This window comes from Oncorhynchus gorbuscha, linkage group LG09, assembly GCF_021184085.1.
Source record: "Oncorhynchus gorbuscha isolate QuinsamMale2020 ecotype Even-year linkage group LG09, OgorEven_v1.0, whole genome shotgun sequence".
NCBI lineage: Eukaryota > Metazoa > Chordata > Actinopteri > Salmoniformes > Salmonidae > Oncorhynchus > Oncorhynchus gorbuscha.
In genome coordinates, this window is record NC_060181.1 from 93,654,862 (window position 1) to 93,668,998 (window position 14,137).

General features: G+C 45.2%; 1 protein-coding gene across 2 annotated transcripts in view; it reads right to left on the minus strand.

Moving 5' to 3' along the window:
* Nucleotides 1-1,607: 1,607 nt before the first annotated feature.
* Nucleotides 1,608-14,137, minus strand: part of LOC124044278 (syntaxin-binding protein 5-like) — a 233,068-nt gene continuing 220,538 nt past the window's right edge. For both annotated transcript variants that reach the window (XM_046363921.1, XM_046363920.1), the window contains 6 exons: nucleotides 11,269-11,505; nucleotides 4,222-4,585; nucleotides 3,897-4,062; nucleotides 3,233-3,344; nucleotides 2,235-2,455; nucleotides 1,608-2,123 (listed from right to left, as the gene is read on the minus strand). In XM_046363921.1, the coding sequence (XP_046219877.1) occupies nucleotides 2,082-2,123; nucleotides 2,235-2,455; nucleotides 3,233-3,344; nucleotides 3,897-4,062; nucleotides 4,222-4,585; nucleotides 11,269-11,505 (1,142 nt within the window). In that variant the 3' untranslated portion in view covers nucleotides 1,608-2,081. The remainder of the gene's footprint in view (nucleotides 2,124-2,234; nucleotides 2,456-3,232; nucleotides 3,345-3,896; nucleotides 4,063-4,221; nucleotides 4,586-11,268; nucleotides 11,506-14,137) is intronic.

Sequence of the window (14,137 nt, forward strand, 5' to 3'; positions counted from 1 at the left end):
TCAATGTGTGTAGTGATACGTCTCTCAATGTGTGTAGTGATACGTCTCTCAATGTGTGTAGTGATACGTCTCTCAATGTGTGTAGTGATACGTCTCTCAGTGTGTGTAGTGATACGTCTCTCAATGTGTGTAGTGATACGTCTCTCAATGTGTGTAGTGATACGTCTCTCAATGTGTGTAGTGATACGTCTCTCAATGTGTGTAGTGATACGTCTCTCAGTGTGAGTAGTGATACGTCTCTCAGTGTGTGTAGTGATACGTCTCTCAATGTGTGTAGTGATACGTCTCTCAATGTGTGTAGTGATACGTCTCTCAGTGTGTGTAGTGATACGTCTCTCAGTGTGTGTAGTGATACGTCTCTCAGTGTGTGTAGTGATACGTCTCTCAGTGTGTGTAGTGATACGTCTCTCAGTGTGTGTAGTGATACGTCTCTCAATGTGTGTAGTGATACGTCACTCAATGTGTGTAGTGATACCTCTCAATGTGTGTAGTGATACGTCTCTCAATGTGTGTAGTGATACGTCTCTCAATGTGTGTAGTGATACGTCTCTCAATGTGTGTAGTGATACGTCTCTCAATGTGTGTAGTGATACGTCTCTCAGTGTGTGTGGTGATACGTCTCTCAGTGTGTGTAGTGATACGTCTCTCAGTGTGTGTAGTGATACGTCTCTCAGTGTGTGTAGTGATACGTCTCTCAGTGTGTGTAGTGATACGTCTCTCAGTGTGTGTAGTGATACGTCTCTCAGTGTGTGTGTAGTGATACGTCTCTCAGTGTGTGTAGTGATACGTCTCTCAGTGTGAGTAGTGATACGTCTCTCAGTGTGTGTAGTGATACGTCTCTCAGTGTGTGTAGTGATACGTCTCTCAGTGTGTGTAGTGATACGTCTCTCAGTGTGTGTAGTGATACGTCTCTCAGTGTGTGTAGTGATACGTCTCTCAATGTGTGTAGTGATACGTCTCTCAATGTGTGTAGTGATACGTCTCTCAATGTGTGTAGTGATACGTCTCTCAGTGTGTGTAGTGATACGTCTCTCAGTGTGTGTAGTGATACGTCTCTCAGTGTGTGTAGTGATACGTCTCTCAATGTGTGTAGTGATACGTCTCTCAATGTGTGTAGTGATACGTCTCTCAATGTGTGTAGTGATACGTCTCTCAGTGTGTGTAGTGATACGTCTCTCAATGTGTGTAGTGATACGTCTCTCAGTGTGTGTAGTGATACGTCTCTCAGTGTGTGTAGTGATACGTCTCTCAATGTGTGTAGTGATACGTCACTCAGTGTGTGTAGTGATACGTCTCTCAGTGTGTGTAGTGATACGTCTCTCAGTGTGTGTAGTGATACGTCTCTCAGTGTGTGTAGTGATACGTCTCTCAATGTGTGTAGTGATACGTTTTGAAAGACTCGTGTTTTGTTTCTCTCACTGTTTAGACCCCAGAGAACTGACGGCACACAAATATCATCACGAGTACAATATTGGTAAAATAAAGTGATGATACCTCAACGATATGTGTTCAGAAAACCTAAAGAGATAAAGAATTTGATATATATATATATAAAGAAGACAACACAAAACACTTTTGGCTTTATAACAATGCAAGTATACATTTTCATTTTTATATATATATTTTTTTAAATATTTCAAAAAGTATTATTATTTTTGAAATCACACATTCTTTTGTTTATATTATATTATTCAATACATTTTATATGTATTATTTCTTACAGTAGCATGCTGCCTTTTGACATGGCAGTTGTATGTTATCAGTAGTCATCCATTTTGTTTAATTCAGTCTTGTTGGTTTCATAACGTTAAGAGTATCTACACAGCAAGATCTGGGTAACCCACCCACACGCACACTGATGTCATCATCCACTTCCTGGGTTCCCCTGTCTTACCAACTTACTTCCTGGTCTGTGTCCATCTCAGTGACCGCCCTCTGTCCAAGTCTTGTGACAATGATGTACAGACGTCCTACAGAGAGGCCCATAAATACAAAGTCATTTCTCTCTGTCTCTCTCTCATCTGTAGAGTGATGGTCCATGTCCCAGCAAAGCAGCAGCAGTCGTGGCCCGCTGTCCTACTTTAAAGTTGATACCATTTCTTGTCCTTGTGTTTCAGCATTACCTGTAGAGAACAGATAGAACAGAGACAGAGAGGAAGTATAACTTTACTACACCTTTTCATTTCCCCATGTTTCTCCATCACACAATCACTAGCTGGCTGGCTGAGCCGTACCTGGTGGGCGTGTGTTGAGAACGTCTCTGCACTTTTCATCATGAGGGTGGTGCGTTCCTCCAGCTCTCCCAGTCTCTCTCCTCTCTGCTCCAAGGCGATGCGGGCTCGGGCCAGGTCCCCCACCACCCCGCCGGCTGCAGCCCTCACGTTTTCCAATCCCATTGGACCAGGGATGTGCTGGGCCAGGCTCCGAGAGGCCTTTCCCGCTGCTGCCTCCCCAACTACAGAGGAGACGAGGGGGATAGAAGAGAAGAGGTATAGTGTGTGAGAGAGAGAGAGAGAGAGAGAGAGAGAGAGAGAGAGAGAGAGAGAGAGAGAGAGAGAGAGAGAGAGAGAGAGAGAGAGACAGTCTCACGGACGGACGGAAGGACGGACGGACGGACGGACGGACTGAGCTAAAGGATAGAGCCTCCGCTTTCAAGGCGCGGGACTCTAACCCAGACGGTTACAAGAAATCCTGCTATGCCCTCCGACGAACCATCAAACAGGCAAAGCGTCAATACAGGACTACACCGGCTCAAACGCTCGTCGGATGTGTCAGGGCTTGCAAACTATTACAGACTACAAAGGGAAGCACAGCCGCGAGCTGCCCAGTGACACGAGCCTACCAGATGAGCTAAATAACTTCTAAGCAACACTGAAGCATGCATGAGAGCACCAGCTGTTCCGACGACTGTGTTATCACGCTCTCCGTAGCCAATGTGAGTAAGACCTTTAAACAGGTCAACATTCACAAGGCCGCGGGGCCAGACGGATTACCAGGACGTGTGCTCCGGGCATGCGCTGACCAACTGGAAAGTGTCTTCACTGACATTTTCAACGTGTCCCTGACTGAGTCTGTAATACCAACATGTCTCTCACAAATTGTCTCCCACAAACTGTCTCCCACAAATGATCTCTCACAAACTGTCTCTCACAAAATGGTCTTTCACACTATGTCTCACTGCTAAACACAAACAACATACACTAAAACACACAACATCTAGAATGTGACCTACACAGCTCGTCTCTGTCGAAGGTCTGGGCGTTGCCTCCGAAGAATCCCTTGAGGAATCCTTGGTTCTGGGCCTCTGGTGCTTCTATAGGAGTGAACAGCTCCCCCAGCATGTCCTGAAACAACACACCACATATATTAACACACACACAGACAGACGGACGGACGGACAGACAGACAATTTGAAAAGGAAGCTCGCTGAGAAGAATAACAGTGGTGGTGTTTTACTCTGCCAGCAGATGGCAGTGTGGTTATGCAGCACGTTCAGTTACCGCTGGTAGAGAGGCTGCATGTCGAGCTGGAGCACACACACACTCACACTCACGCACACGCACACACACAAGCACGCACACACTCACACATACACACACACTCACACTCACGCACTCACGCACACGCACACACAAACTCCACCATGGATTCAGCACAGTGGAGCTGAAACCACACATGACAAGTGTGACGTTTCATTTCAAGGGCCATTGTCACGACAGACAGACAGACAGACAGACAGACAGACAGACAGACAGACAGACAGACAGACAGACAGACAGACAGACAGACAGACAGACAGACAGACAGACAGACAGACAGACAGACAGACAGACAGACAGACAGACAGACAGACAGACAGACAGACAGACAGACAGACAGACAGACGGTTTGCTGACCTGCAGGTTGTCCGTCATCTCTTGGCTGTATGCGATGCGTTGTATCTCTGTAGGAGAGCTCAGGTACAGAGCTTGACCGCCGTTGGTGAAGACGAAGGTACGGGCGATACGCATGTCCGTCAGGGGAAAGTAGTTAGTATCCATTAGGAGTCTCAGACTGGGCAAACTGGGAGGAGACGACAACAGAAACAACAACACTCTGAAAGGGGGGTACTAGTCGTCATCGTCGTAGAAGTTATTTTTAAAAACTTTTTTCCTTCAATGAGTTGTCATCAAGGGTACACAACCAAGACAGCTTCGTAACAGAGACAAACAGACTGTAAACCTGAGGGTCATGACGTGTCCGTTGGCGCAGAAGCAGGCCAGGCAGACGCTGTTGCAGACGGAGACGACGTCGGCCCGCAGGAGGAAGGAAGACTCTGTGACGTTGTGTGTGAACAGGACGGCCTGGGTAGGCATGAGGATGACCTTGGCCTGTTTCTCAGAACACACCACGGCCAGGTGACCGTCCCCACATGCCTCCTGGGAAGACAGCGGGGATAAGTTGACCAGCTTGCGCCTGCGGGGCTCGTCGGGGTCCTCGGGGACGTTAGGTTCCCGCCATACCTCGTAGGGACTCTGGATAAGGGTGCCCCCACAGTCCAGGAAGGAAAAGCTTAGCACTGAGCCCTTCAGCATCAGGACGGTACCTAGCGGGGGGGTGTTGTTTTGGTAACAATTGACCCTCACTACATAAACCATAATTCATTCATTACACTGAATGTGTAATGAACAGGTTCTGCCCCCACGCCATCAGACTTCTAAACAGTTAGTTCAATCGTTAACCAAATAGCTAACAACAGACAGCACATAGATCATGTAGTGTATAGGGCTTACAGCTGTAAATGATAGGTAAGCATCATCTATGTGACATTGTCCCAGGATACCTGCAGGCAGGTTAATGATTACTGAACAGCTTCTACCCCCAAGCCTTGAGACTGTTAAATAGTTAACCAAATAGCTACCTGGACAATCTGCATTGACCCTTTCTACACTAAGTCATCACACACTGCTGCTACTGTTTATTATCTATCCTGTTGCCTCGTCACTTTCATCCTAGTTATATGTACATACCTACTTCAATTACCTCGGTATTGGTACCCAGTGTATAGCCAAGTTATAACCTGGTACCCAGTGTATATAGCCATGTTATTACCTGGAACCCTGTGTATATAACCACGTTATTACCTGGTACCCTGTGTATATAACCAAGTTATTACCTGGTACCCAGTGTATATAACCAAGTTATTACCTGGTACCCAGTGTATATAACCATGTTATTACCTGGTACCCTGTGTATATAACCATGTTATTACCTGGTACCCAGTGTATATAGCCATGTTATTACCTGGTACCCAGTGTATATAGCCATGTTATTACCTGGTACCCAGTGTATATAGCCATGTTATTACCTGGTACCCAGTGTATATAGCCATGTTATTACCTGGTACCCAGTGTATATAGCCATGTTATTACCTGGTACCCAGTGTATATAACCATGTTATTACCTGGTACCCTGTGTATATAACCATGTTATTACCTGGTACCCTGTGTATATAACCATGTTATTACCTGGTACCCTGTGTATATAACCATGTTATTACCTGGTACACTGTGTATATAACCACGTTATTACCTGGTACCCTGTGTATATAGCCATGTTATTACCTGGTACCCTGTGTATATAGCCAAGTTATTACCTGGTACCCAGTGTATATAGCCATGTTATTACCTGGTACACTGTGTATATAACCATGTTATTACCTGGTGCCCTGTGTATATAACCATGTTATTACCTGGTACCCTGTGTATATAACCATGTTATTACCTGGTACCCTGTGTATATAACCATGTTATTACCTGGTACCCAGTGTATATAACCATGTTATTACCTGGTACCCTGTGTATATAACCATGTTATTACCTGGTACCCTGTGTATATAACCATGTTATTACCTGGTACCCAGTGTATATAGCCATGTTATTACCTGGTACCCAGTGTATATAACCATGTTATTACCTGGTACACTGTGTATATAACCATGTTATTACCTGGTACCCAGTGTATATAGCCATGTTATTACCTGGTACCCAGTGTATATAACCATGTTATTACCTGGTACCCTGTGTATATAACCATGTTATTACCTGGTACCCTGTGTATATAACCATGTTATTACCTGGTACCCTGTGTATATAACCATGTTATTACCTGGTACACTGTGTATATAACCATGTTATTACCTGGTACCCTGTGTATATAACCATGTTATTACCTGGTACCCTGTGTATATAACCATGTTATTACCCTGTGTATATAACCATGTTATTACCTGGTACCCTGTGTATATAACCATGTTATTACCTGGTACCCAGTGTATATAACCATGTTATTACCTGGTACCCTGTGTATATAACCATGTTATTACCTGGTACCCTGTGTATATAACCATGTTATTACCTGGTACACTGTGTATATAACCATGTTATTACCTGGTACCCTGTGTATATGTTATTACCTGGTGCCCTGTGTATATAACCATGTTTACCTGGTACCCTGTGTATATAACCATGTTATTACCTGGTACCCAGTGTATATAACCATGTTATTACCTGGTGCCCTGTGTATATAACCATGTTATTACCTGGTACCCTGTGTATATAACCATGTTATTACCTGGTACCCTGTGTCTATAACCATGTTATTACCTGGTACCCTGTGTCTATAACCATGTTATTACCTGGTACCCTGTGTCTATAACCATGTTATTACCTGGTACCCTGTGTATATAACCATGTTATTACCTGGTACCCAGTGTATATAACCATGTTATTACCTGGTACCCAGTGTATATAACCATGTTATTACCTGGTACCCTGTGTATATAACCATGTTATTACCTGGTACCCAGTGTATATAACCATGTTATTACCTGGTACCCTGTGTATATAACCATGTTATTACCTGGTACCCTGTGTATATAACCATGTTATTACCTGGTACCCTGTGTATATAACCATGTTATTACCTGGTACCCAGTGTATATAACCATGTTATTACCTGGTACCCTGTGTATATAACCATGTTATTACCTGGTACCCAGTGTATATAGCCATGTTATTACCTGGTACCCTGTGTATATAACCATGTTATTACCTGGTACCCTGTGTATATAACCATGTTATTACCTGGTACCCTGTGTATATAACCATGTATATAACCATGTTATTACCTGGTACCCTGTGTATATAACCATGTTATTACCTGGTACCCAGTGTATATAACCATGTTATTACCTGGTACCCTGTGTATATAACCATGTTATTACCTGGTACCCTGTGTATATAACCATGTTATTACCTGGTACCCTGTGTATATAACCATGTTATTACCTGGTACCCTGTGTATATAACCATGTTATTACCTGGTATATAACCATGTTATTACCTGGTAGCCTGTGTATATAACCATGTTATTACCTGGTACCCAGTGTATATAACCATGTTATTACCTGGTACCCTGTGTATATAACCATGTTATTACCTGGTACCCTGTGTATATAACCATGTTATTACCTGGTACCCAGTGTATATAACCATGTTATTACCTGGTACCCTGTGTATATAACCATGTTATTACCTGGTACCCAGTGTATATATGTTATTACCTGGTACCCTGTGTATATAACCATGTTATTACCTGGTACCCTGTGTATATAACCATGTTATTACCTGGTACCCAGTGTATATAACCATGTTATTACCTGGTACCCTGTGTATATAACCATGTTATTACCTGGTACCCTGGTATATAACCATGTTATTACCTGGTACCCTGTGTATATAACCATGTTATTACCTGGTACCCTGTGTATATACCATGTTATTACCTGGTACCCTGTGTATATAACCATGTTATTACCTGGTACCCTGTGTATATAACCATGTTATTACCTGGTACCCTGTGTATATAGCCATGTTATTACCTGGTACCCTGTGTATATAACCATGTTATTACCTGGTACCCTGTGTATATAACCATGTTATTACCTGGTACCCTGTGTATATAACCAAGTCATCGTTACTCATTGTGTATTTATTATAACTTTTCTATTGTTTCTCTACTTTCTTTCTCTCTGCATTGGGAAGGGAAGGGCCGGTAAGTAAGCATTTCACTGTTGTTTACCAAGCATGTCACAAATAACATTAGATTTGATTTCTACAATAATTTCACGAACGTGTTATAAGAGATCCACACCACATTATTGAAAGTTAATTAAATAGATCTATAGCTGATAGACTATATATATATATATATAGTCTAAATACAAAAGTATGTGGACACAACTTCAAACTGGTGGATTGGGCAAATTTCAGCCAAAGCCGGTGCTGACGAGGTGTATAAAATCACACCGCCGAATGCTAAAGCACGTAGCACCTAAAAATCATCTGCACCGCTCACTACCGACTTCCAACCGGCCTCTGGAAGCTACATCAGCACAATAACTGTTTGTCGGGCACTTCATGAAATGGGTTTTCACGGACGGACGAGCCGCCGTACACACGCCTAAGATCACCATGCACAGTGACAAGCGTTGGCTGGAGTGGTGTAAAGCTCGCCGCCATTGGACTCTGGAGCAGTGGAAACACGTTCTCTGGAGTGATGAACTGTGAAGTTTGGTGAAGGAGGAGTAATGGTCTGGGGCTGTTTTTTATGTTTCGGGCCCCTTAGTTCCAGTGAAGGGAAATCTTATCGCTATAGCATATAATGACATTCTAGAGAATTCTGTGCTTCCAACTTTGAGGAAACAGTTTGGGGAAGGCCCTTTCCTGTTTCAGAATGACAGTTCCCCTGTGCACAAAGTGAGGTCCATACTGAAATGGTTTTTCGAGATCGGTGTGGGAACACTTGACTGGCCTGACATCAACCCCTTCAAAAAAAACCTGTGGAATGAATTTGAACGCCGACTGCAGGCCAGGTCTAATCACCCAACATCAGTGCCCGACCTCACTAATGCTCTTGTGGCAGACTGGAAGCAAGTCCCCGCAGCAATGTTCCAACATCTAGTGGAAAGCCTTCCCAGAAGAGTAGAGGCTGTTATAGCAGCAATGTTCCAACATCTAGTGGAAAGCCTTCCCAGAAGAGTGGAGACTGTTATAGCAGCAATGTTCCAACATCTAGAGGAAAGTCTTCCCAGAAAGGTGGAGGCTGTTATAGCAGCGTGGGGGGTGGGGGGGTTTAACTCCATATTAATGCCCACGATTTTAGAATGAGATGTTTGACGACCAGGTTTCCACATTCTGTTGGTCATGTAGTGGATCTATAACACATTCATGTGATGTTATGCAAAAGCTCCTATTTTGGGTATCCTAATAGATGCACAGCAAACAAATACATTGTAGTGTCATCATTATGGCTGTACTCAAATGTATAATAGATGTCTATATACAACCGTGGCCAAAAATATTGGCCCCCTATTGGCACTTTCCTTAAAATGATTCCCTATTTGTTCTCAAATAAGATTTAAAAAATGTTGTAAAACTTACCACTCGATTGTCAACATTGCAGAACCAACTTTAGTTTCGTAAACTTCTGTTTTCAATTTTAATTTAGAAAATAAAGACTAACGGCATAAAGAAAATGATTGACACCGGAGCTGCTTGGTTGTACAGCATTAATTTGGATGTCGTTCTTCATTTAGACGTCAGTGAACTGATCTGAATTGCCAAAGAGCTTCAATTTTGTTTAATTGGTCCACAGAGGATTTTCCTCCAGGACTTAGGTTTGTTTAGTTTAAATCAGGCGTTCTTGTGTCTCCTTCAGCAGTGGGGTCTTCCTATGTTTACCAAACGACCAAATTAAGTGTTTGCTGCCTCCTGAACATGTGCAAGACATCATGAAATCAGCAGATTATCAAGGTGTTTTGGAGTGCAATGATCAGTGTCCAAAAACTGGATCTCTGTTAAAGGTTGTGGTTCCAGCTCGACAACAACCTCCAAAGGTTGCACCCCTCAAACAAAGTATTTGAGCAGTTTCCTGGCCGTAAAAGTGGTTCAACTTGCTAGCAGAAAGGTGCAGCAGGCTCAGTCGCTAGCAGAAAGGTGCAGCAGGCTCAGTTGCTAGCAGAAAGGTGCAGCAGGCTCAGTCGCTAGCAGAAAGGTGCAGCAGGCTCAGTCGCTAGCAGAAAGGTGCAGCAGGCTCAGTCGCTAGCAGAAAGGTGCAGCAGGCTCAGTCGCTAGCAGAAAGGTGCAGCAGGCTCAGTCGCTAGCAGAAAGGTGCAGCAGGCTCAGTCGCTAGCAGAAAGGTGCAGCAGGCTCAGTCGCTAGCAGAAAGGTGCAGCAGGCTCAGTCGCTAGCAGAAAGGTGCAGCAGGCTCAGTCGCTAGCAGAAAGGTGCAGCAGGCTCAGTCGCTAGCAGAAAGGTGCAGCAGGCTCAGTCGCTAGCAGAAAGGTGCAGCAGGCTCAGTCGGCTACAACAACTGTTTGTCGGCAGTCTTGACCAAAGTCTGTGCAATCAAGTATTAGCACCGGGTGCCAATCATTTGGTCCATGCTATTCGTCTTTGTTTACAAAATAAAAACATTAAATTGTATCCAAATTTTTGAAAATCCAGTAGCAATGTGTAGAGAACCAAAGTATTTTTTAAAATCCAATTTCAATTTATTTTACAATAAAATATTTAATTAAGGAATGATTCAAGAAAAGTGCAAGCGTGCCAATATATTTGGACACAACTATATGTCTTCTGGATCTACAACTATATGTCTTCTGGATCTACAACTATATGTCTTCTGGATCTAAAACTATATGTCTTCTGGATCTACACCTATATGTCTTCTCGATCTACAACTATATGTCTTATGGATCTACAATTATATGTCAGAGAGGAATGAGACAGTAGGAGGACAGAGAAGAATGAGACAGTAGGAGGACAGAGAAGAATGAGACAGTAGGAGGACAGAAAAGAATGAGACAGTAGGAGGACAGAGAAGAATGAGACAGTAGGAGGACAGAGAAGAATGAGACAGTAGGAGGACAGAGAAGAATGAGACAGTAGGAGGACAGAGAAGAATGAGACAGTAGGAGGACAGAGAAGAATGAAACAGTAGGAGGACAGAAAAGAATGAGACAGTAGGAGGACAGAAAACAATACGCGCTGACAGATTCCATTATCACACCCCCATTAGCATATGAATAACCTCAGCACCCAAACCCTGTGAGACAGTCAGTCATTTCTCCATTACTATCATGTCTAATGTCATTGCTCAGACATCAAAATAAAGTAGGCTAATGTAGGCCACATCAAGGCCGTTCACCCCCCAGAGCAGGCTCACCGCTGGGCCCCATGGTGACAGGCTCCTCCAGCCTCTCCTTCTCTGTGGGGATGGATATGGGCAGTAGGAGGACCACGCCCAGGCTGGTGCCCGCCCACAGGCAGGCGGTGGGCAGGGAGTCACCTTTACGACCGTAGGACTCTCCGAACTGCAGCGTGGTCACCGCTTCCTTGGTGTCGCGGCTGATACTGGACACACTGGAGCTCCGCGAGAAGCTGAACGAATTCTCTCTGCTTTCTGCTTTACAGGAGACACGCAGACACAATGAGACAGAGAGACAGAGTGAGGAAGAGGGGGAGGCCGAGAGAACGCGAGAGAGAGAGCATAGACAGTAGATAGACAGAGAGAGAGCGACAACAACAACGACCAGTCAAGTGATCTTGACAGTGTGAGCTAGAAGGGAATCAAAACAAATATTCTCACACACACACACACACACACACACACACACACACACACACACACACACACACACACACACACACACACACACACACACACACACACACACACACACACACACACACACACACACACACACACACACACACACACACACAAAAAATGATGTCATAGCTGTAGTGCTTAGTTACAGTTGAATCCATGGAGACAGAAGACAAGTCATGTGATCATGTGATTATGGCCCAATGAAAGCAAACACACAGAACCAAACCATGATTTAGTCCCATGTTATGTTCCCTCACACACACACAGGTTCAGGAAAAACCTTCATGTGCACACACACACACACACACACACACACACACACACACACACACACACACACACACACACACACACACACACACACACACACACACACACACACACACACACACACACACACACACAAAACATGTGCACACACACACACACCACACACACCACACAAAACATGAGCACTCACATACACACACACACATCACATCAAACACAAACATTGTGTGGTCCCGTTACCTTGCTTCAGATCGTCCATTCCATATTTATAGCTTCAGCCTCCCCCAGTGAAGTATTTATGTTTTGCTCAACAATGACTCCTGTACTTCTCAATGACCTGACTCGGTGATGTCTGCTGCCTGAGCTTTGTGATCCAGACACTGCAGACTTCACAACGTAACAACAGCGAGCGACGTCCGCGTTGCCCAAACGGTTCATTGTAAATATTTTAATTCAAACAAGATTGGAAACGTCTCTAAGCATACTGAAGACGCTGTCTTCACAAACACTAGAAAAAAATAAAATAAAAACCCACTAAAATTAAAATATCAGCCAAAATATAATCTTTATACTAGTCTTGTGATATTTCACAACGTCTTGGATTATCAGGTAAACAAACAACATCCAGCCAGCCAGACAACCAGTCACCAGACAGGCCAGACAACCAGTCACCAGACAGGCCAGACACCCAGCCACCAGACAGGCCAGACACCCAGTCACCAGACAGGCCAGACACCCAGCCACCAGACAGGCCAGACACCCAGCCACCAGACAGGCCAGACGACCAGCCACCAGACAGGCCAGACAACCAGCCACCAGACAGGCCAGACAACCAGCCACCAGACAGGCCAGACACCCAGCCACCAGACAGGCCAGACAACCAGCCACCAGACAGGCCAGACACCCAGCCACCAGACAGGCAAGACAACCAGCCACCAGACAGGCCAGACAACCAGCCACCAGACAGGCCAGACACCCAGCCACCAGACAGGCCAGACAACCAGCCACCAGACAGGCCAGACAACCAGCCACCAGACAGGCCAGACACCCAGCCACCAGACAGGCAAGACAACCAGCCACCAGACAGGCCAGACAACCAGCCACCAGACAGGCCAGACAACCAGCCACCAGACAGGCCAGACACCCAGCCACCAGACAGGCCAGACACCCAACCACCAGACAGGCCAGACAACCAGCCACCAGACAGGCCAGACACCCAGCCACCAGACAGGCCAGACACCCAGCCACCAGACAGGCCAGACAACCAGCCACCAGACAGGCCAGACAACCAGCCACGAGCTGCCCCTCAGTACCGGGCTTCCCCTCAGTACCGAGCTTCCCCTCAGTACCGAGCTGCCCCTCTGTCCCGGGCTGCCCCTCTGTCCCGAGCTGCCCCTCTGTCCCGAGCTGCCCCTCTGTCCCGAGCTGCCCCTCTGTCCTGAGATGCCCCTCTGTCCCGTGCTGCTCCTCAGTTATGTGGGGATCTGGGTGAGGACTATTAGGCAATGGTCGGCGGAGAAGGTGGATTATCCTAGGATGCGAAGGGGAGGAACTAGGACATTTATGGAGTGGAGTCCACGTCCCGAGCCAGAACCGCCACCATGGACAGACGCCCACCCAGACCCTCCCTATGCTCTTGAGGTGCGTCCGGGAGTCCGCACCTTAGCGGGGGGGGTTCTGTCACGCCTTGGTCATTGTATTTAGTGTTTTTGGTATATGTTTGGGTAGGCCAGGGTGTGACATGGGTTTATATGTTGTTTTTCGTATTGGGGTTTTATTAGCATTGGGATTGTGTATGATTAGGGGTGTGTCTAGTTAGGCTTGGCTGCCTGAGGCGATTCTCAATCAGAGTCAGGTGCTTATCGTTGTCTCTGATTGGGAACCGTATTTAGGTAGCCTGACTTTCGCTTTGTATTTTGTGGGTGTTTGTTCCTATCTCTGTGTTGTAGTCACCAGATAGGCTGCAATTAGTTTCACGTTCCGTTCTGTTGTTTTTGTATTTCAGTTATTTCATGTACCGCTATTCTGTTCATTAAAGTCATGAGTAACCTACACGCTGCATTTTGGTCCGACTTTCTTCATTCAACAGACGAACGCCGTTACAAGGAAGAGATGCTGTAACTGGTCTTGCAGTGGTAGAATAAACCCAAAG